Source organism: Ascaphus truei, chromosome 18, assembly GCF_040206685.1.
Source record: "Ascaphus truei isolate aAscTru1 chromosome 18, aAscTru1.hap1, whole genome shotgun sequence".
NCBI classification, from domain to species: domain Eukaryota; kingdom Metazoa; phylum Chordata; class Amphibia; order Anura; family Ascaphidae; genus Ascaphus; species Ascaphus truei.
The window spans coordinates 18402714-18426718 of NC_134500.1; the positions used below are offsets into that span (position 1 = coordinate 18402714).

Consider the following 24005-nt stretch of genomic DNA (forward strand, 5'->3'; position numbering starts at 1 on the left):
CATCAGTGTTTGTGGGCAAATGGCGGCCGGACTGAAGTTGAAAGACCCCTCTTCCGGTTCCGGTTCGCGAGGCTGATCCACGTGACGACGCCACTGATTGCGGACGGACGCTGGTGACTGAGCTGCAAGGCACGAGAGCCTATCTCATACATGCTTTTATTTGCTGTATCCTTGTGAGTGGCCATTTGTTAGATTTTATGTTCATCCAATACATTTTTATTGTGGTAATGCACTAGGTGTGCGCCTGTTTCTTTTTTGTTCTTTTTTCCAGATATCACTAGGGACTGGTGATCCCTTTGAAACGGGCTGCAAGAAACCAAGGACATTTCCACTGGAACAGGACTTTATGTATTGAAGGTTTTTTATTATATTTTTATCTTTTGACAATTTTTTCTATATATTTTTTATTAATAAATACATTTTTTAGATTTTTTATATTTTTTCCTTTAGGGTTTTTTGTCAGGAGATTGCATTGCCAATTGTTTATTTTAAAGTTTTATCATAGTGTACTAGCCCTATCTAGCTGCCCCTTCAAGCCTATCCAATTAGCTATTGTCTCTCCCACTAGTAATTTATAATTAATATTTATAATTAACTGGTTATTTAGCGGCGCTACTTCATATTGTTTTTTTGTTTTATATATATATATATATATATATATATATATATATATATATATATATATATATATATATATATATATATATATATACACACACATACACACACATCTTGAAGTATTGAGCAGCTTGATCAATATATGCTAACGAAAGCAATATATTTGTGTATTCTCCCATATCCTCAGAGATATACCACAATGCACGAATCTTGCAGTTTGTATACACATCATTTAATCCCCTACTCTTGTCACAGAGAGAAATACATTAGGGGCCATATTTACAGAGCCGTCTTCTGCCATAAGGCACCTTCCGGCACTGGAAGACCCCTCACATCCCCAAACTAAAGGGCTCCAGATGTCTGACAGAAGGCTGCTTAGTAAATTTAAACTTTGTATTCTACCAAGACTGTGGTTTTGGCAAGAAACATCACCCAAAATTCAAACCAACCGTCAAGAAGCTTTCCATGATACACTGCCATGCCAGCCACACGGCCAATAAACTTGAAATAAGAAAGGTGATCTTCGTTGCATAGCCCGGAATTCGGATTGATCTGTAAGGTATAATTATCCCTGTGAAGAAAAAAAAATACAAGACCATTTTAATTCATGTTATCTCCTTTCTTGAAAGCAACCACAATTTCTGGATGAACATGCAATGCATTTCTCTGCAATACCTGCCAGAGAAGTTATAGCTCCAGGTTATATTCCATACACTGAACCAAAATAACACAAAGCTTTTACTGATTCTTTAAAACGCATGGCACAACAATTATGTTTTGTAAATGTCAGCCTCAGTGTGGCCTTCTTTCTAGACCCTGTCCCAGCTGAGGCCCAATGGGTACGTCTTCCAAAACATATGGTAATTTGTCTAAGTGATATTGTAGTAGGAAGATAGCCAGAACCTTTGATCCATCCCAAGCAAAGTGGAAAAAAAAGTTCTGCAACATATGTATAGGTTCCTCACTGTCTTCGTTTATTTTCCTGGCAGCAGAATATGCTCGAGGGTCAATGCTGATTAAATTACTATCCACAAAACACGGCTTGTTTCTGTGCTGTGGTACATAGCGAGTCTGCAACCTCAAAGTTCTAGTAAAAGAAATTGAAGAAGCAGTTTAAATCCAGAAGGGGTGGAAATGCCTGTGTGTACTGTACTTATGTCTGAAACTAAAAATATTTGTGTTTCAGGGCCCCTCTCTCAGAAAAATAAATAAAAATAAAATAAAAATAAAAGTGGGGTCAACATGAAGACTCTGGACAAGCCAGCCTTGCTCGTTACGTCACTACTTTGCCAACTTGTCACCCAGAGCAATAATGAGCTGGAAGTCTTTCACCAAATAGCATCATTCTGTGCATCTTTAAACAGGATTATTGGGCTTTAGGTGCTGTGGAGTAGAATTACACCGTAAAGCTAACAACTGGATGTATTCTTTCAATGAAAAGGAGGAACAAAAGTACAGGGAAAAAAAAAAAAAACACGGAGCGCACAACATGATGAAGCGCTACATGCGCGAAACGCGTTGCATGTTTTCCCTACCTCTAGGGTTTTTTTGTATGACCCAATAAAGTATTTAATCTTTTATGAATGAGCTCCCTCTGGATCCTTTATGACTCTGGATAGTGATCCGCTATTTTTTTGTACTTTTGTTCCTGCTACTAATTCACAGCGGATGCACATCACAGGACCTTCAAGGATCGAATAAAATTCCAAAAGTGAGCTGTTCTCCTATTATTACCATATACCTGGAATTGTGCTTACTGGGGAGATTAATTAGTATGCCTGTTCTGGCTCTATGTGTTAAACCCACGGGAGACACTAGGCACCATTCTCCCCGCACTACACTAAGGACATTGTCATATGCCAAGGAATTAGAAGGAGGTACCCTATCTTCATTATTTTCCGGACATTTATATTAGGCAGATGTTTGTTTGAGTACCAGATCCACGCTTTTCAATGAAAAGAGTACGTTTTAGGCTGTTGGTGGAAACTTCCAACTAGTATTCGCTTACATTTAAAACCATTTGTATTTGAACCTTTTCCTACTCAGATATTAATGTGAATATAATAACCTTTCATCAGTTTTAACTCTCACCGCCAAGAAGGGGGGGTTGCTTTAGGTTGCAGTGTGTTGCAAGGCGCTTAAGCAGACAGGGCACTTTGCTATCCATTTTAAATATTGCCCATCGATGAACTTACGTGGCCGAGTATTCAAAAAGGCCGTAATAGGGATTGAACATTTCTTTGGAGATCAGGAAGAACCATTCCCTGGCCACTCCCCCATAGTCCAAGCCTTTTTCACTATCAAATTCAATCCAAAGACGCGCTTTGAGGACATCAGCCCTTTTCACAGCTATAATTCTTCTGTAGGAATCTTCGAGAATGGCTGTGCGACGCAACTTCATTTCAAACCTATTTGGAATATCGGGCTGTAAAAACGGAAAAAAAATGTAATTAATAAAGCAATAGACTTGGAAGAAAATATTATTTTGGTTTTAGACATGCTAAATGGTTTGCAGTAACAGCAGTTTATATATGGTCACTTGTGGTTGACAAAATAGACCCTTTGTATTCAATTTAAGATCCATAAAAGAGAGTTGGATATATTGTGTGTATAAGGCAATCAATTACTAATTCAAGCTCTTTAAAACCATTACAGACCTTAGAAACCGTGAATCTGTCTTTGAAAAGAAAGGGAATACTTTGTATCAAACTAAACCAGCCGGATTTATCTGTGCCTGTAGCCTAAATAAACCCAGTAAAACAAACATTATTTGTTTAACGTTTGGGTGCTTTAACCAAGTATGCTAAATATGCATTATGCTTTGGAAGGATGTTTTTCTTTCTCCACCTCTTTTTCATTCTGTTTTTCTCCCTTTCAAGTCCCTTGTTATTTCATCTTTTTGGCTGTCATTCAGTTTTTCTCTTGCTGCCTTCCCATCTTTCGTTGGTAGCTCCTCTCGCCTTGCTATTTTGTCTCTCCTTTTTGGAGATAAAGGTGAATTCAGAGGCAGTGGTGGTAATCTAAAAATGTGAAAAAGGAGCTTCACTTGCCCTGCAAGAACACAACGGTCCCGAAACTATTGGCCTCGTCTGACCCAGTGATGCCCAAGTAAGAGCTTGGAATAACTTTTAAGGTCCATGGAGGAAGTCATGGGTGGAGAAAGGACATGAAAAATAGTAAACCGAGGCTCCAGGAAAACCAAGAAAGAAAGTACCATAATCAATAGGTAAAAAGAGAATGTATGAAAGAGTTTTATCCCTGTAGAAGACCTTATGTTAAAGCGTTTCACTGGCGTTAAAGAACTGCTGAAATGCATATAGAAAAAAAATTAAGCATGTGACAAGTCATTTTTTTTATTGATAACATTGCTAGAAGAAATGAAATATCTTTTATACTAGGAGTGGCCAACTCCAGCTCTCAAGGGTCACCAACAGGTCAGAGTTTAAGCATATATCGGCTTCAGCACAGGTAGCTCAGTCATTGACTGAGCCGCTGATTTACCTACCTGTGCTGAAGCAGGGATATCCTTAAAACCTGACCTGTTGGTGGCACTCGAGGACTGGAGTTGGCCACCCCTGCTTTATACCAACTCCCCTATTAAAAATAATGAGAAGCAGTGTAACGCATAGTTAACAGTGAATTCACTTGCATGTAAGTTAATGCAGTGCTCACTGGGGCTTACTCTGCGTCTCACAATTATTACATTGGGGCCTAAATGAAAAGCGACCGAAGTGTCTCAATATGCTGGAGAATAGTAACCCTTTGAGTGCCATTGGGGACATGGAACCAGGGGAGTGCTGCCACCTGCCCGGCACTTGCGGTCACGTGATTGCTCTGTCACTGAAGATGGAAAGGAAGGGAGGAGTCCCCCTCCTGATAGATCGCGTACTGCGCTCGACGCAAATCTCCCCAACAAAAACAAGCAGTATGATTAAGACGTAGCTACTACATCATGGGGCCCCCCCTTGAGTGCCAGACCCCATGCAGAAGCCAAGTCCATGGGCACCAAAAGGGTTAAAAGAAGCACCTCTACCAATTTGTTTATTTCATTTTTCTAAGCATTGGTGGGAACAGGGTGTCTTCCGGAGCTGAACCTAACCCCCTCTTCCCCCCCCCCCCCTACCCCCTGAGATGTACTGTCCCCTCCAGGCTTTATAGGGAATACATGCACTACATCTTTCAAACGTTTTCAAATGACATCCTCCTATACAGTTGAATAGCCCAAAATAAATGCAAACACACACGTTCAGAAACAGCGTAACATTTACTAACCTGCTTCTTAAGTTTCTTTCGGAAGTACTCATATTTTCTTTTGTAATCCCGGGAATATGGCACAGCCTTAACAGAGAAAGTAAGTTTCAATTAAAATGCAAGCAAGACAAAGTTCAGTTAGGTTGGTAGAAAAGCAAATTGTTGGTTAGTCGTTGTTTTGACCTTGATTTGGCTGTGTGTGGAGATGCAAACACACTGCCATGCAGATTACATCATATTTTATTTATTTTTATATATAACACAGGAGAGAAAAAAATCCTAGAAAGGTTCAAACAAAATGAAAAAAATATAGGATTTCTGGTTTTATAGCGTACACCATCATAGGCTCAGAATGCACCAGTTTCCCCGCTGCTCCATGGCACCTCGCTGCGACAAAGGGCCAATCAAAGTCTTTGGCGATGCTGATGAGCTGCCCGCGTGGCATCACTACATGGCCAGCCTATCAGTTTGTAGATTTTAATTACTGTGCAGCAGCAGGGAAAGTTGGTTCGGATCCCCGGGACTGCTGCCGACTCCACTCTATGCCTGGAAACCTGGTCGGTCCCTCGGCCACTGGACAACACTGCAGCCTGGGACGTTGAGTAAGAGGCTGGTTTATTGATTTGTAAATGTTTTAGAGGGGGTGGGGCATCAATACAAGGAGGCGATTAATATACGCATGCGTTCCTTCTTTCATCTGTGCAATGTTGGACAGTATGCACCATAGATCCGTCATCAAAATAATGCGGTTTAGCTGTGGTATTCCCTGGTTTCCAGCCTTCAAAAACACGAGCAGCAGGGATTGCTGCTTTATAGTAAAACTCCAAATGTAACTTGTACTATGCTTGAATTTTAGCACATGCTATTTTGTATTGGATGCTATTGTAACATGTATGGGAACTGGCAACTGTAAAACTTGGGTTTCTTTTTCAAAATGTTACACTCTAAAGAAAAGTCAGTGTGCTCGTCTGTTGAAACAACTGTGACGTTAAAAAAAAAAAAACCCACACAATTTATTTTTTTTGACGGCCAACAAACAGAGCAGGTCAAGCACCCAAAATAAAACTCACTGGTCCAGTTATTGCTGCATTCTGTAAGCGAGGATCCTCCCATTGCGTTCGCTTTGTGTCTACAATAGATTAAACTGCGTATTACTTCACCTTTATAAACACATTGATAGTGACCGTTTTGTTGATTAAAGGCACAATTGCTTACTGTGGTCAATGTAGAAGACTCTTCCATCAGTATGCGTTCTCTCTTCCCATCCAGGCTGCAAGAAGGAACCAGAAAATGACATCAACATTCAACAATGATATCTTTATCAAAACACGTGGCCGGCACCGGTCACCTATTTTCTGTATTTTCCTTTTCAGAGATCTCTTCTTACCATTTCCAATGCCGTTTCTATTTTTAACATCCGATTCCGCTCAGGGGGGGGGGGATAAAAGCAATTGAAATATTAAGTGTCAGAAAAGTCTAGCTTTCCCCAGAGCCCATTCCAGCCTATAGGTCACCATCGTAACCTCAGACAATACACATTAATGAAAGTAATTATTATTATTTTTTTATTTTTAAGCGCAGAAACTGCTAGCTTTATACAAGTTAATATTGAATAGGTTTTTGGGGAGGTGGATTGCGGTTTTAACTCTTAGTTCCCCCGGTTACTTTCTTTAGATTTACAGATTAGATATGAGGGCTCTGTAAAGTTAAGTACAGTATTTTCCGGATAGAGTCCTACCCACCACTTTTGCTAGAATGACTATTCAAGTGGAGGCATTAATCATAGCATATCACTTTACAAGGAACACACACTTTGTTCTTCTCTAAATACTATTTAAACCAATTCTTCTAAATGCCTACATTTAATTACATATATTACAATGACTTGGGTATCATTCTTTCAGATATGTTCTTTAACCCTTTGGTTAACGTGCACCTGTAGCATTCTGCAATACGTTGTATGACCTTTCCATAGCGAAGCAGATAATTATTATTTTTTTTTTTTTTTTAGTCTGAAGGTTTCTAAATAATAATAATAATGCAGATTAATTCAATTATTAAAACCTGGAGAGTTGTTAATTAAAACTTACAATTAGTCACAGTGAAAAACATTCAAGCGTATATGCATTATTAATAACAAAAATATTGCTAGAGTCTTCATAACCACTCAATTTCCTTTCTTTCCGACACCCAATTTTGGAGTTTTCCAAGGTTGATATGACAGACCTGTCGCATCAGTTTTACGTGCCAACATCAGATACATTAGAAAAAAGGGTGAATAAACACTTTTGACGCAGAAACCAAACGATGCTATTGCATAAATATTTTTTAATTTTCATTTTAATTTTGGGCTTTTCACTTACAAGTAATGGTCCCAGATCTGTGAGATCTATGGGTGGCTTTGGCCTCAACTGAACTGGAATCCTCAATCTTGGGTCTTCCTTTTAGAAAAATTATGAGAATTAACATCAGTGAAATAAAGATTGAAGACAATTTTAGGCTTATACTTAAAAAAAACAAATGGCATTTTTGTACAAGTAGCAGGTCTCCCTAGATTTGCCAATGGAAGCCCTTACTGGTTCACAACATACCCCATGTCAAGTTCATAGTTAGAAAAATCTTTATAACGTAAAAACCACTGCCAGCAACTAAATAAGGGAAGTGTAATGCATCAAAGCTAATAATCCCCTTTTCATTTGGCCTGCTGGCAATAAAGTTGTGGGCAGTCATTTTTATTGATGGCAAGATCACATTGCTCCTTTTTTGTACCAGAAAGCGGTAATTTAACAATGTAAGTGAACAATACGTGCAAATAACCGATAACTGATTAAGTAAGAATGATTGAAGCTCAAGGTATCCCAAGCTCTAATTACAGAACAGGAGAGATCTATAGATCTGTGCAATCGTATTATTCCAATCCAAATGAGAAATCTTCAGTGAATAATTCTATACTGGTATATAGTATGGAATGAATATTGAATCTGTGAACGAAATGTCTTTTTAACATATACTAAACTACTGTATCACAAAGTGTAAAATCTGTTCAGTCTTCTATTAGTTTACTCAGGGCTTTGATGAAACGAGAAAAATGTTGACCAGAGAAAAGAATATATCTTCATCAAAAAGATTCTAATTAAGGCAGAAAAGGAACCAAATTCCTTGAGAACAACAAAGATATTGGGGAGAGACGTGACTTGTTGGATTAAAGCTAAGTCAGTGAGATGGGAGCCTTTCAAAAGGAGTGAACAAGTGGACAACAAAACACCTACTGGCCCTGAATCCTGGATTTTGAACTACGCTGGAAAGGAGGATATTATCTATCCTAGACTGCACGCCTCAGCACTTAACTATTGCTGTGATGCCACTTTTACACTCTATATTTGCTGTGACCTCACTTCTTCTCAAATAATGCACTTCTTTCTACCACCCCCACTGTCTAACTCTATTCATATACAGCTTAACCCCGTTATAGCGCGGTCCTCGGGGGCCACCCGATCCAACCGCGCTAGAACCGGTGTCGCGCTAATTAAAAAAAAATGGCCACCGCGCGCCCGATCGGGAGGGGAGGGGAGGGAGGGGGGGAAGGGGAGGGAGGGGAGGAAGGGGAGGGAGGGGAGGGAGGGGGGGAAGGGGAGGGAGGGGGGGAAGGGGAGGGAGGGGGGGAGGGGTGAGAGGAGGGAGGAGGGAGGGGGGAGAGGGGAGGGAGACAGGGAGGGGAGGGAGAGAGGGAGGGGAGGGAGGAAGAGGTGGCCGGAAGCCCTACACGTCCCCCAGCAGCGCCCCTCCGAGTCCAGCCGCAACCTGCTCCTTACCTCCCACCACCGGCATCCATCCCCCACCACCGGCATCCATCCCCCTCCACCGGCATCCACTTCCTCCTCCCCCCCCCCCCCCGAGGCCCCCACACCTACCGGCCCTCTGCGGCATAATCAGTTTTGGGCCTAGCCCACGCTGCCCTTCGAGTCCCAGCCTGCTCCTCACTGACCCCCTTACCGGCATCAACACCATCCCCCTCCTCCCGACACCCCCCCTCGTCCCGACAACCCCCCCTCGTCCCGATGCCACCTCCGCTCCGATCTCAGCAGCCGACACCAAAGGTAGGGAGGGGGAGTGGGAGGTGTGGTGTGAGTGTGGTGTGCTGTGCAGTGCAGTGTAGTGTGCTGTGAGAGTGTGCTGTGAGAGTGTGCTGTGAGAGTGTGCTGTGAGAGTGTGCTGTGAGAGTGTGCTGTGAGAGTGTGCTGTGAGAGTGTGCTGTGAGAGAGTGCTGTGAGAGAGTGCTGTGAGAGAGTGCTGTGAGAGAGTGCTGTTAGTGCTGTGTGTGCTGTGTGCAGTGAGTGCTGGGAGTGTGTGCAGTGAGAGTGTGTGCAGTGAGAGTGTGTGCAGTGAGTGTGTGCAGTGAGTGTGTGCAGTGAGTGTGTGCAGTGAGTGTGTGCAGTGAGTGTGTGCAGTGAGTGTGTGCAGTGAGTGTGTGCAGTGAGTGTGTGCAGTGAGAGTGTGCAGTGAGAGTGTGCAGTGAGTGCTGAGAGTGTGTGCAGTGAGTGCTGAGAGTGTGTGCAGTGAGTGCTGAGAGTGTGTGCAGTGAGTGCTGAGAGTGTGTGCAGTGAGTGCTGAGAGTGTGTGCAGTGAGTGCAGTGAGTGCTGAGAGTGTGTGCAGTGAGTGTGTGCAATGTGAGTGTGTGCAGTGAGTGCTGAGAGTGTGTGCAGTGAGAGTGTGTGCAGTGTGAGTGTGTGCAGTGTGAGTGTGTGCAGTGTACAGTGAGTGTGCAGTGTGCAGTGAGTGCTGGTAGTGTGTGCAGTGAGAATGTGTGCAGTGTGCAGTGAGAGTGTGTGCTGTGAGCAGTGTGGAGTGTGTGCTGTGAGCAGTGTGGAGTGTGTGCTGTGAGCAGTGTGCAGTGAGTGCTGGTAGTGTGTGCAGTGAGAATGTGTGCAGTGAGAGTGTGTGCTGTGAGCAGTGTGGAGTGTGTGCTGTGAGCAGTGTGCAGTGAGTGCTGGGAGTGTGTGCAGTGTGTGCAGTGAGAGTGTGTGCAGTGAGTGTGTGTGGTGTGTGCAGTGAGTGTGTGCAGTGAGTGTGTGCAGTGAGAGCAGTGAGTGTGTGCAGTGAGAGCTGGGAGTGTGTGCAGTGAGAGCTGGGAGTGTGTGCAGTGAGAGCTGGGAGTGTGTGCAGTGAGAGCTGGGAGTGTGTGCAGTGAGAGCTGGGAGTGTGTGCAGTGAGAGCTGAGTGTGTGTGCAGTGAGTGCTGAGAGTGTGTGCAGTGAGAGTGTGTGCAGTGTGCAGTGTGTGTGCAGTGTGCAGTGTGCAGTGTGTGTGCAGTGTGCAGTGAGCGCTGGTAGTGTGTGCAGTGAGTGCTGGTAGTGTGTGCAGTGAGAGTGTGTGCAGTGAGAGTGTGTGCAGTGAGTGCTGGTAGTGTGTGCAGTGTGCAGTGAGAGTGTGTGCAGTGAGTGCTGGTAGTGTGTGCAGTGTGCAGTGAGAGTGTGTGCAGTGTGTGTGTGCAGTGTGCAGTGAGTGTGTGCAGTGTGCAGTGAGAGCGTGTGCTGTGAGCAGTGCAGTGAGTATGTGCAGTGTGTGCAGTGAGTGCTGGGAGTGTGTGCAGTGTGCAGTGAGAGTGTGTGCAGTGTGCAGTGAGAGTGTGTGCAGTGTGCAGTGAGAGTGTGTGCAGTGTGCAGTGAGAGTGTGTGCAGTGTGCAGTGAGAGTGTGTGCAGTGTGCAGTGAGAGTGTGTGCAGTGTGCAGTGAGAGTGTGTGCAGTGTGCAGTGAGAGTGTGTGCAGTGTGCAGTGAGAGTGTGTGCAGTGAGTGCTGGGAGTGTGTGCAGTGAGTGTGTGCAGTGTGCGTGTGTGCTGTGAGCAGTTTACAGTGTGTGCAGTGAGAGTGTGTGCAGTGAGAGTGTGCGCAGTGAGAGTGTGCGCAGTGAGAGTGTGCGCAGTGAGTGTGTGCGCAGTGAGTGTGTGCGCAGTGAGTGTGTGCGCAGTGAGTGTGCGCAGTGAGAGTGTGCGCAGTGAGAGTGTGCGCAGTGAGAGTGTGCGCAGTGAGAGTGTGCGCAGTGAGAGTGTGTGCAGTGAGTGCTGGGAGTGTGTGCAGTGAGAGCTGGGAGTGTGTGCAGTGAGTGCTGAGAGTGTGTGCAGTGAGTGCTGAGAGTGTGTGCAGTGAGTGCTGAGAGTGTGTGCAGTGAGTGCTGAGAGTGTGTGCAGTGAGTGCTGAGAGTGTGTGCAGTGAGTGCTGAGAGTGTGTGCAGTGAGTGCTGAGAGTGTGTGCAGTGAGTGCTGAGAGTGTGTGCAGTGAGTGCAGTGTGTGCAGTGAGAGTGTGTGCAGTGAGAGTGTGTGCAGTGAGAGTGTGTGCAGTGAGAGTGTGTGCAGTGTGCAGTGAGAGTGTGTGCAGTGAGAGTGTGTGCAGTGAGAGTGTGTGCAGTGAGAGTGTGTGCAGTGAGAGTGTGTGCAGTGAGAGTGTATGCAGTGAGAGTGTGTGCAGTGAGAGTGTGTGCAGTGAGAGTGTGTGCAGTGAGAGTGTGTGCAGTGAGAGTGTGTGCAGTGAGAGTGTGCGCAGTGTGTGCAGTGTGCGCAGTGTGTGCAGTGTGCGCAGTGTGTGCAGTGTGCGCAGTGTGCGCAGTAAAAATGTAAAAAAAAATGTAAATTTATTTATTTATTTTTTAAACGGGAGCCACGTGAAAACCGCGTTATAACGGGGTTAAGCTGAATCTCCATCTCTCCTCTCCGTCACTTCTTAGTTCACCTGAACTCCTTTTCTTACCTGCGCCCTCTGACGCTATATCCCCTGCACTAAAACACACCCCTACAAATCATCCTCATTTATTCTCTTTCTTTCCATGCGTCTCCTCCTTGCTTCTGGGGATATCTCTTTCCCAATCCTGGTCCCCGACTTATTTGTACTTGCTCTCGTCCTCGCCTTCCACATGCAACTTCCACTCCCTCTGGTGTGAACCCCTCTAACCTCACACCCATGCCCTCACCTCCCTCCACTCTCCCTTTCTCCTGTGCCCTTTGGAATGCTCGCTCCATTTCTAGCAAGTTCCTCTCTGTGCTTGACTTCTCTCTCACTCTCTGCTCCTCTTTGCTATAAGTGAGACTTGGCTCACTCAGTCCGACTCTGCTCTGGAAGCTGCCTTCTCTTATGGTGGCCTCTCTTTCTCCCACACTCCTCGCCCTGGTGGCAGGGGTTGAGGTGTGGGGCTCCTGCTATCCTCTATCTGCTACTACCGGACACTTCCTATTCCTCCCTCTCTTGCTTTTCCCTCCTTTGAGGCTCACACTGTCCAGATTTTCTCCCCTCTCATTATCCACATGGCGGTCATCTATCGCCCGCCTACCTCTACTCATCCCTCTTCTGCCTTTTTCTCTCACTTTGAATCCTGGCTCTCCTTTCTCTCCTCTGACTACACTGTTCTTCTCCTTGGGGACTTCAACTGCTATATTGATGCTCTCTCTTCCTTGGGCTTCCCGCTTTCTCTCTCTAACCTCTTCTTTTGGCCTTCAACAGTGGACTGCAGCCAGCAACCACAAGGATATGGCCACTACCTAGACCTGGTTTTCACTAAAAACTTCTCACTGATTTCTCCATTTCCTTCCTTCCTCTCTCTGACCATCATCTAATCTTCTCTCTCTCGCTTCTCCCCCTCACTTCTGCAGAGACCTGCGCTCTATTAACTTACCAGCTTTTGTTTCCACTTTGCGGTCCTCCCTCAGCCCTGCTCCAGACCCCGACAACCTGATCAAGAACTACAACTATGCCCTATCCTCTTCTCTTGATCTACATGCCCCGCTTTCGCTCTGCCGTTCTCGCCCTTCTAACCCCCGACCCTGGCTAAATTCACACACGCGCATGCAGCATTCCTGCACTCGTTCCTCTGAACGTCTCTGGAAGAAATCTTACACTCTCGCAGACTTCCTTCACTACAAATGTATGCTATCCTGTTTCAATTCTACCACCTCTCAGGCAAAACAAACCTACTTTTTTTCACTATCAACACTTTTCTTCACTAATCAAGTCTAACCCACGACGACCCTGTCTTTGACTCCCTACTCAGACGACTCTCAGCTGCCTCTTGCCCCTACTTGTCTTTCTAACTATCAGCCGGTCTCCCTCCTTTCTTTTACCTCTAAACTCCTTGAACATCTTGTATTTTCTCGCTTGCTCCATTTTCTCAACACCTATTCTCTCCTAGCCCCTCTACAATCTGGCTTTCGCACTGCTCACTCCACTGAAACAGCCCTCACTAAAATAACGAATGACATCCATGCTGCCAAAGACAGAGGTCATTACACTCTACTCGACCTCTCTGCAGCATTTGATACTGTGGAACCACCCTCTTCTTCACATTCTCCATACTCTTTGTATTCTTAAAGCTCTATCCTGGATTGCCTCTTACCTCTCCCATTGTACTTTCAGCGTCTCTTCTGCCAACCCCTCCTCTATCGATCTCTCTGTGGGGGTACCCCAGGGCTCTGTCCTAGGACCTCTCCTTTTTATTTTACACACACTATTTCTAGGTGACCTAATCACATCTCTTTGGTTCAAATATCACCTCTATGCTGACACACACATTTACTTTTAGACCCCTGACCATACACCTGCTGTACAGACCAAAGTTTCTGAATGTCACTCTGCGATATCATCCTGGATGGCCCTCCGCCGACTTAAACTGAACATGGCAAAAACAGAGCTCTTCTTCCTTCCTCTCAAACCTGGCCCCACTACCTCATTCCACATTACTGTTTGAAGTTCAGTTATACACCAAGTAGCGCAAGCATGATGCCTAGGGGTCACACTCGACTCCTCTCTCACTTTCTATTCTCACATTCAAAACGTATCTAAAACCTGTTGCTTTTTCCTCCGCAATATCACAAAGATACGCCCTTTCCTCTGTTGCTCGACTGCTAAAACTCTGCACAGGCCCTCATTCTCTCCCGTCTCGATTACAGTAACCTCCTGCTGTCCGGCCTTCCTGCCGCTCACGTGTCTCCCCTACAATCTATCCTAAACGCTGCTGCCAGAATCACTCTACTGTTACCTAAATCTAAGCGCTGAAATCCCTCTCCTGGCTTCCTATCAAATCCCGTATCACACATTCAATTCTCCTCTCCACTTTTAAAGCTTTACACCCTTCTTCCCCTCCTTACATCTGAGCCCTAATTTCTCGCTATGCACCATCCCGACTCTTGCGTTCCGCTCAAGGATGTCTTCTCTCTACCCCCTTTATATCTAAAGCCCTCTCCCACCTTAAACCTCGCTCACCGACTACCCCACACATCTGGAATGCCCTTCTCCTCAATACCCGACTAGCACCCTCTCTATCCCCCTTAAAACACACCTGCTTATTAACAAAGCATATGAGTAGCTCTGTTGCCAACACTATACACCTGATAAATAAATCTTGGCCCCTTGCAGACAGACACTTACCAGTATGCCTTCCTACTGTATCTGTATCTTCCTCCTACCAATTAGATTGTAAGCTCTTCGGAGCAGGGACTCCTTTTCCTAACTGTTACTCTGATGATTTGTTATTTGTATTTGTTATTTATAGGATTGTCACGTGTATTACTACTGTGAAGCTATGTACGTTAATGGCGCTATATAAAGACATACATACATACATCTTTAAATTACCAAATAATTATTGCTGCAAAGTTTTATACGAGCAAATGGAACAACTAAAATTAAAGAAAGGATTCACAATCTTAAACGCTGCTCTCTAATATAGGTAGTATAGCAATGCAATATAACACAACCTACATAAAAACAACCCAACGTCATTTGATTATTTTGCTGTTTGAAGGGTACTCAAAGTATTACGCAGTTACTTGCAAGGTTTCCCTAAGGTCAGAGTGTTTAAAAGGTTTCCTGCAACGAACACAAAAAGCTGTACTTTCACGTCAGGAAATTACCTATTTTTGTAGGACACTATAGTTAACATTTAGATTCTTCAAAACAATCTATGTACGAAACAGTACAATGAAACGAGATCTAAAATATAGATGCAAAGTACCCATGTAGTAGTTTTGGTAACGTGGTTGATGAAGAACGACCTTCCGTTTGGTGCACGTCGCAGTTCCCAACCCTTGGGGAGAAACCCCTGTTCCAGGTCCAAAGACAGCTGTGCAGATTCATTGGTTGTAATCTGCGGCTGAAAGCTGGTGGAAGAACTCTGGCCAGGGGGCGGCTGAGCAATTTCCATGGGTCCCTGTCGCAAATAACCAATGTTTATTACATCTTGAGAATAAAAGTCACTGGACACGTTGAAATGAAAACATGAGGCAATAAATAGTACAACCTTGAATAAACCCTGAAAAGTTGCTCAACAGCCACCAGCTCTATAAACAAAATCTCCATGCACACTTCAATTGAACAAGGAAAGGGGGGGGGGGGGGGGGGAAGAGGGAGAAAAGTAACAAAAAAAATTGTTCTGCAGTGAAAGTGGTGCATATTGAGATATTTCCTACAGACAATATAGAACATTGCAAATAGTAAGCATGTTTTATAGCCATCCTTCAATGCAAAGAGATGTACAAACTCAATAAAGACACCTGCATATGTATGATTACTAAAAGTCACATGCCAACTCTTGCAAACATTTATAGTTTCAGTTAATGGCAAATACAGCAAAAAACAGCAAAAAAACAGAACAGCAAAAAACAGAACAGCAAAAACCACTCGTGGACTTGCTTGAAAATCTAAATTGGGATTTATTATTTCAGATCGACATTTCAACTACCCCTTTTTGCAGGGACTTTTGTTGGGGATTAACATGGGAGTATTAAGTATTAAAAGCTTTCAAGTATCAGCCACTCTTATTCAGACACACACACACACACACACACACACACACACACACACACACACACACACACACACACACACACACACACACACACACACACACACACACACACACACACGTGTGTAGGGACAATATCAGGAATTGGATAGAACACACACACAGCTCTTATCAGAAATTGGATATAACCGGTATTGGTGATTTGAAGGTGTGTTTCCTTCACCTTCATTGCTAAGCTGATTGTGCAATAAACACAATTTTACTACATCTGGAGTTGCCCTATCTATTTTTGATCCACTGATGCGGATGCTGTGCTCCTTTCCTTCTACATACTGGATATAACCGGTCTAAAAATGTCAGTATGATTATCATATTACCTGCATCACCGGCTTTTCCCAAGTAGTCATTCTGGTGTTATGATCAATGTAATACAATCTCCCTTTGTCATCTTGTTTTTCTTCCCAACCAGGAGGTAAGCCAGAGGATGTAGGTAATAACTAAAAAAGATTAAAAAGGCATGGTCACTTTATTAACTTGCACTTCACATGGTTTATATGCTGCCGAAATATAACGCAACAGATCGCTCAGAAAGGAGCTGTAATCCCCATCTCATCTAGTACCAGAGCCATGCAATAGTTAAAGAGTATAAAGCCCGTGGAAATCCATTACCCTTTAAAGGAGGCAGTCTTATTTGGTTTATGGTTACATTTTTTACTATAAGAGCATCAGATGGTTTGAAGTGCACTGTCATTCATTAGTAATCATCCAGGTTGTTTCTCTGATTTGAAATTATAAAATTAATCTTCCCTTTTTTTCCCCCCCTCTATTCACAGGGTTTTTTTTATATGACAGACGTGAAGAGTGCAATGTTTGTTTAAAACCTTCTGGCTTCTGCTTCTTGTGAGATTGAGTAATGAATGTCAATGCATTCTAGCTACTCCATGTTTCCATAAATAAACATTACAACACAAATAATCATGACTGCCTCCTGTCTTTGGTATGGAAATTATCATCTCGCTTCTACATGCCCAAATGTATATATTAAAAAAATGGAAGCAGCTCCCATTAAAAATATCATTAAGAATAAAGAGAACTTTATATAAAAAGATTTGATTGTGAGGTTTAATTAGGCAAAAGAACCAGTCAATAAATCATGTATAAAAAGTACAAACAATCTTACAACTGGTAACGTAGGAAGCTCTTCGTGAGTATACGATTGCAAGCTCTCTCTTCTGTTGGAATGGACCTTTACAAAATATATTTAAGACTTTCAGTTAAATAAATCAAAGTACAACACATTTGTTTAGTTGACGAGCATCAGTGCTTAACAGAAGTGTCATTTAACTACATATAAATAACACTATTCACAGGAGTCTTCCATTTTTCATTTCTCTTGGTTATTGTGTGGTTACCAATAATACAGAAAATATAACAAGCAGGCAGAGTGTAATACTAGCATTTTTTTACAGAGTAGCAGAATCCGTACCAAACATGTCATGCAATTAAAATGCTGTTTGAACTGTATGAACACGGGTCATTATTACTGCTTAAAATCTTCTGCTTTAACCTTGTGTATCATTACCATCCTTGCGAAATGGGAAGAACGTTCCTTCTGATGTACAGAGCATATCCTGGGGGCACTATTGTTCAAGTGTTAAAATACCAAACCCCTCTAGTTCTTTGTCCTCCCAAAGACCTTGCATGTGTTATCCTGAGAGGCTGTATGGCTTAAAAGGACGATGTTACTTGATGACAAGCAAAACGCTTGGCTTATTATGAGAGGTTTATTACTTCCAAGAAGGATTACATTTTTAAACAATATTAACCTAAGTGTTTATACTAACACGGCCCAGGGGGCTCCTCCAGAATACATATGTTTTAACCCATTACTACCAAAGCACATGGAAAACATTTGCTTTATTGTGCTTGTTTTTTTACACTTCGTCGTAAAGCGATGACTGAAAATAGTAGTTGATGTCCAGATACCGTGTTTAATGCTTTTGAGGAAACAATGGTTCGCAATGCAGTTTATTTTAAGGCTGCGTAAAAAGTTTTGCTTAGCAATGCACACAGGTTTTATGTACTGTAGTGCAGTGTTTATTGCTGTACACTCCAGTACATTTTAAGGTGCGGTATGTTCAGAATAATATTTGTAGCCCAACTTTCCACTAGTTCTTGTCATTGTTGGAACACTGCAGCCTTTAAAAAAAAAAAAAAAAAAAAATGAAATACAGGAAGACTGGTTCTGCAACGCTGAAGTCAAACTCAGGCCAGAAAATAAACTGTGCTGCAAGTAATCCTTCCGTCACAAATCAAATGTGCGTATATACACTATATTAATTATATTTCGCACTTGAAATAACTCCACTTGAATGAGGGAAGATGGCACAAGACAAATATATGTTCTATTATCTTTCTAGCAATACACAGGATATATAATTTGGTCAGTTATAAGCACTTGTATTCTTGTGTTACGCACTTCTATACTTGTGTTAATTACTCTATGTAACCAATGGTTTGAATATGATAATAGCAGCATGCTAATTATCAAAACCAATTCCAACTTTAAAGTGGCAATCCAAGCCAGAGGAATATTTTGTGTGCAAATTATTATATATATATATATATATATAGTAAGCAGGGGATCTCCAGAGCTGAACCCCATTAATTTCAGCTCAGCTGCCCCCTTCTTCCAGAGATACTTACCTGTGAAATAGGTAGGTGCCGGCAGCTGCTCTCCTTGGCTACCAGGGTACACAATATGTTGGCTCTTCAGAGATTTCCCGCCCTTGTGGACCAATAGGAAGCAATGACGTCGTTGATGTGGCTTCCTATTGGCCCATGTGACGCGGGAGCTTTAAACGTTAAATTCCTATTTGCTGAGCCGGAGTAGTTACTGGCACCTACTTCTGAGGTATCTCTGGAAACAGGGGTTCCCCGGAGCAGAAATGAATGGGGGTTGAGCTCCAGAGACCCCCTGCTACAATTCTAAATAAAACAGAATAAAAAAAAACCAAGAACATTGGCTGGCATGGATTGCTCCTTTAACAAATGTCCATAATATAGTTAACCTTTTTTTGGGGGGGAAAAAATATATTTTATACAACTTGCAAATCTTGGGGAAAAAAATCCTGTGCCATGACTATTATCTCTGTATAAATTATACTTGCCTTTATAGTACATGTTTGTTTACGAAATAGTAAGCAGTTTTAAAGCTTCTCTAGTTGCGGCCTGCATGGCAAAACTACAAAACTCAGCAGATGTAAAGTGTGCTAACACAAAATAAAATTGCAAGGGCACTACTAACTAAGCCAGGGGTTCTTAACTCTGGTCCTCAATACCCCTTAAGAGGTCAGGTTTTAAGGATATTCCTGCTTCAGCACAGGTGGCTCAGTCGAAGATAGCCACTGATTGAGCCACCTGTGCTAAAGCAGAGATATCCTGAAAACGTGACCTGCTGGGGGGGTCTGGAGGACTGGAGTCGAGAACCCCTGCACTAAACATTGAACAAAATGTCCTACATCGTATGAATGCAACAACTAAAACTCATCTTTGATCAATTGCTTGGGATTCTGTTGTAGAATATTATTTTAAGGAGTTAACATTTTAAGTCTATTAACTTACAGTGCTAGAGCTCGGTCTCCCATTGGGTGCATTCACAGATATGTTAAGCCTTGTGCTGAGCTCTTCTGTGATTTGTGCTTGGACATCATTATTGTTTGGTGCAGTCTGTGACTGAACACTATGGTTGCTGTATACGGTCGCTTCATCTTCAGTTATAATTTCCCAGCTCTATAAAAACAGAAGAAAACACATTATAATGATGTACCCATGGCTTGCTGTTCCCCCCCACCCCCCCATCATCCATATTGTGATGTTTTAATTCTGCATATTTCTGTTTGAAAAATCCAATAAAAATTTTAAGTTGAAAAAAACAAGGAGGACCTCCCCCCCCCCTTAAAATATACATTGCCTGATGCAATTATATGACTATTACTTAATTAGGGTTTCACCTCTGGAGAATCTCTGGCTTCTGGACATTCTGTTTCTTCAGAGATTTGCCTCCGAGTTGTGAATGCGCGCTGTGCTTCCAACTGGATACTCCCACTCTCTGGACCAGCAGCGCTATCTCTGGGACAATATATTCAGAATACATCATTTTAGTACTGTACAGGAGATACCAACTCACTGTATCATGCCTAGGGTGCACAAGTAGCAGGAATAATGTTATTCTTACTTTACCTCTCACTTAACATCTACTTTGGGTACGTCTTGAAAGTTCTCTATTTACACAGATCGAATCACTGAACTTTTTGAATTATTATACGGCGTAAACTATTACACATTACTTTTGTGCACATCTATGCTTTTCAGCAGCTGTTCACAAAGTAATTAACGGAAAAGAGGGATGTGGTTCCCTTCTGAGTGAACTGGGGCCGGAGCTAATTTCGCTCTGAAGACCACATAAAAAATGGTACTCACAAGATATACAGATAGTGTGAAACACTAAACTTTCAGAGGGAGTTGTCCTACAGTGGTTTGCAGAAGTATTCACCAATACTGTTTGATAATAGTTGTTGATTTACAAATAATATATGCACAGTTCTTCAAACAAACTTTTTTTTAACTTAAAGCTACAAAGCTGTAGTCGTTAAACTAAACACTGTTATATGAGGAGGATATGAAATGTCAGCAAAGGAAATGTACAAAATGAAATTTACTGGTTGTATAATTATTCAGCCCCGTAAGTACTTGGTGGAAGTACCTTTTGCAGCAATTACTGCCATGAGTCTTTTTGGATAGGTCTCTACTAGCTTTGCACAGTAAGATGGTGACATTTTTGCCCATTCAAGGAAAATGGATCCAGTTCCGATAAGTTTGTTGGGGATCGACTCACCATAAAATGTCTGATTGGATTAAAGTCAGGACTTTGACTAGGCCACTCAAGAACATTAATTATCTTCTTTTTCAACCACCCCAGTGTGGCTGTGCGCTTCGGGTCATAGTCCTGCTGAAATATTAATTTCCTCCCCAGTGTCAGAGACTCGGCTGACTCAAACAGGGTTTCCTCAAGGATTCGCAGGTACTTTGCACCACCCATTTTCCCCACTATCCAGGACAAGCTATTCAGTCCCTCCTGAAGAGAAGCACCTCCATAACATGATGTTCCCACCACCCTGCTTGACAGTTGGGATGGTGTTGACTGGGTGACATGCAATGTTGGGCTTGCGCCAGACGCAACGCTTGGACGTTTTGGTCTAAATTCCATTTTTTGTCTCATCTGACCACAAAACCTTTTTCCACATGTCTTTTGAGTAATGGCTTCTTTGTCACCCGTTGTACAGCCTAGATGTAGGGACCAGCTTATTATTGATGTGTGAACACTTACATCTTCCAACCAACACCACCAACTGTCAAGCATGGTGGTAGCAAAATCATGTTTTGGGGATGCTTCTCTTCAGCAGGGACTGAGAAGCTTGTCAGGATATTGGGGAGAATGGATGGCTCAAAGTACAGGTGAATCCTTCAGGAAAACCTGTTTGAGTCAGCCAAGACTCTGAAACTGGGGAGAAAATTCACATTTCAGCAGGGCAATGACCCGAAGCACAAAACCCAAGCCACACTGGAGTGGCTGAACAAGAGGACAATTCATTTTTTTTGAGTGGTCCTGACTAGAATCCAATCGAACATTTATGGCGAGACTTGCAGTCCATCGATGATCCCCAACAAACTTATAAGAACTATATCGATTTTTTCATGAAGATTGGGCAAAAAGGTCACCATCCTACTGTGTAAAGCTAGTAGAGACTTATCCAAAGAAACTCATAGCAGTAATCGCTACAAAAGGTGCTTCTATCAAGTACCGACTTAAGGGGCTGAAAACGTTCTCCTCTTCATTTAACAGTGTTCAGTTTAACCACTACAGATTTGTAGCTTTGAATAAAAAAAAAAAAAAAGTTAGTTTGAAAAACTGTGCATACATTATTTGTAATTAAACAACTTGTGACATTATTGGTAGGGGGTAAGCACACACTCACCATTCTTTTTACATTAACAAAATAGGAGTGACAAGTTATTAGAAGAGAGCAAAGGAGACATAGAATGTTTTAAGGGTAAAAGAGGAAGAAATTGGTGGTGGGTGTGACGGAGACAGGAAGAATGTGACAGACACAGTAACAGAACAAATGTATGTGAAAGAATGGATGAATATGTACAAGAAAAATAAATAAATAAAAAGATGGGAGAAGTATGTATAAGAGAAACCACTAGGGGCAGATTGAGGGTTCTTGAACTGTTAGCAGGGCCTTATAGCTATGAAATAGGCAAGTTGGCATGGGACTATATTGCCGAATATTAGCATGCAGCAACACATTTTATGGTGTCCTAGCCACTGCTGAACGGACTTATGGTTAAAGTAAATGTTATTACTATTTTCACTGCAGCTCTACTTAGGTGAGATACAAGTTAATACAATTATTTGCCTATAAGCATTATGTTCCATACAATTACAAGACACAAAAGAACACAAGTATTCACTTATTCAGGGAATATATGGAAAAAAGACTAAGATTCCACTCTGTACCATTAAATAGAATGAGAATAGCTGTAGCATCTTTATGAAAGGCCTTTTAACTGTAGCTGAATTTGAAAAAGATGGAGTCGTATAGATCCCTTTCATAGACAATTATGATAGGTATACGAAATTATTTTGTCACTATTAATATGCAGTAAAGAGCCACAAATTATGCAAAAATGCTCTCAACTTGAATTCAACATTCATTGCAAATATTGAAAATGTTTTATTAAGTGCCCATGTAAACGTTCTGACTTATATTACACACAATCTGTACTTTAAATGCTTTAAAGTTTAATACACATACTGAACTGTAGGTCTATTCCACTGCGTTCTTCTAAATTGATGGCTGACATAGTAAGTCCTGCCAAGGTTATCTTGTCTCTCTTCCCAGCCTGGAGGTAGTGGAGAAAATTCCTGTTGCTGCTGTGGTCGGCAAGAGGCATCTGCTTGGTCCAACATAATCCAGCCAGGCTGAAAAAAAAAAAGCATTTCTTGCGATTCAAGCCATGACCATTATGTTTTTACTGGGGGTAAACCTAAACAACAAAACCTTAAAATCATTTAACCTATGGACTGGTCAACATACTTGCATTTATTGGCTGTTGTGTGGTTGGAATTATTTGGGATAAGTATGCCATTTGCGCTGTGATCTTAACATTTTCTACATGACCATGTGATTCATTACTGGTGCCCTTAATCTTTAGATTAGATTTAGAAATGGTCCAAAGCAGGGTAATAATGAAGGATGAGCGAAATCGTTGTCTACAAATACAGAAGCACATACAGACGACCCTGCAAGTCTCTGGGTATTTTAGTATGCCCGTTTAAATATTAGGTTAGTAACTGGCTTGTGTTGCTCTTCCCTAGAATGCTGCATTATTTTACAGACAAATTATGTATAACCAGCGAGTAAATTAAACTTTTATAACAAAACTGGTACAAAAAAGTAAAAAGGATAAATTTACATTATTTTAAGGTTGATTGGAGAAGGATAAAAAGGTATTGAAAATTATCTTCCAAACTTACCTCTAACTCATCAGCCTGCTCTGTGTTTTCTTCTTCTGATCCATTGTTTTTTGGTAAATAAGTCATTTTTAACCGAAGATTTCCCTTGACTTTAGATTTGTGGCTGCCAGGAAAGTACATACTTGTTACTGTTGTACCTTATTCACATGTACAGACTTGCATAAATAGCAAGCATTTTAACTAAATAACATGATCTAAGCCCATATTTATTGAGCAGTCCTCTGTCATAAGTCACGAACGAATGCTGGAAGACCACTTGCATACAAATCAAGTCAATGGGCAGTCTTCCAGTGACGGAAGGGGTCTTATCGCAGGAGACTGCTCAGTAAATATAGGCACTAATGCTTTAACAGAAAACAATTCAGAGAGTTTTAACAATCTAATAGCTGAATACATTAGAACAGCAAACATTAGGCTATTTTTACAGCCAAAGGGTTGAGGGTTTAGCTCATATTCATGGGTTAATAATTGTGAACATGTGGAAATCGTGAGGTCACTGATTAACATTTCATTTACAGTGTTTCCTATTTTACAAAGCATAAGATAAACAAACACTTACAGTAGGCGACTGAAGAGTATCATGTTTTTATATTGTGAAATAGATTCAAATGTACAATGTACCTTTCTAATGCAACATTATTTTACAAGTCTTATCTGGCAATGGTAGTAGACCTGGGGTGGGCAACTCGCATCCACAAGGGCCACCAACAGGTCAGGGTTTCAGGATATCCCTGCTTCAGCACAGGAG

The 24005-nt window shown here is 42.1% G+C and overlaps 1 protein-coding gene across 4 annotated transcripts in view; it reads right to left on the reverse strand.

Annotated features, from left to right (window-relative positions):
- NEDD4 (NEDD4 E3 ubiquitin protein ligase) overlaps positions 1 to 24005 on the reverse strand; it is a 97054-nt gene that overhangs the window by 15793 nt on the left and 57256 nt on the right. For 3 of the 4 annotated variants that reach the window (XM_075575756.1, XM_075575755.1, XM_075575753.1), the window contains 13 exons: positions 23258 to 23360; positions 22536 to 22702; positions 19668 to 19785; positions 19279 to 19446; positions 16835 to 16900; positions 16032 to 16151; positions 14866 to 15060; positions 7233 to 7310; positions 6085 to 6139; positions 5940 to 5998; positions 4891 to 4956; positions 2814 to 3043; positions 1068 to 1189 (listed from right to left, as the gene is read on the reverse strand). In XM_075575756.1, coding sequence (XP_075431871.1) covers positions 1068 to 1189; positions 2814 to 3043; positions 4891 to 4956; positions 5940 to 5998; positions 6085 to 6139; positions 7233 to 7310; positions 14866 to 15060; positions 16032 to 16151; positions 16835 to 16900; positions 19279 to 19446; positions 19668 to 19785; positions 22536 to 22702; positions 23258 to 23360 — 1547 coding nt within the window. The remainder of the gene's footprint in view (positions 1 to 1067; positions 1190 to 2813; positions 3044 to 4890; positions 4957 to 5939; positions 5999 to 6084; positions 6140 to 7232; positions 7311 to 14865; positions 15061 to 16031; positions 16152 to 16834; positions 16901 to 19278; positions 19447 to 19667; positions 19786 to 22535; positions 22703 to 23257; positions 23361 to 24005) is intronic. The other variant, XM_075575754.1, reaches the window with a different exon arrangement.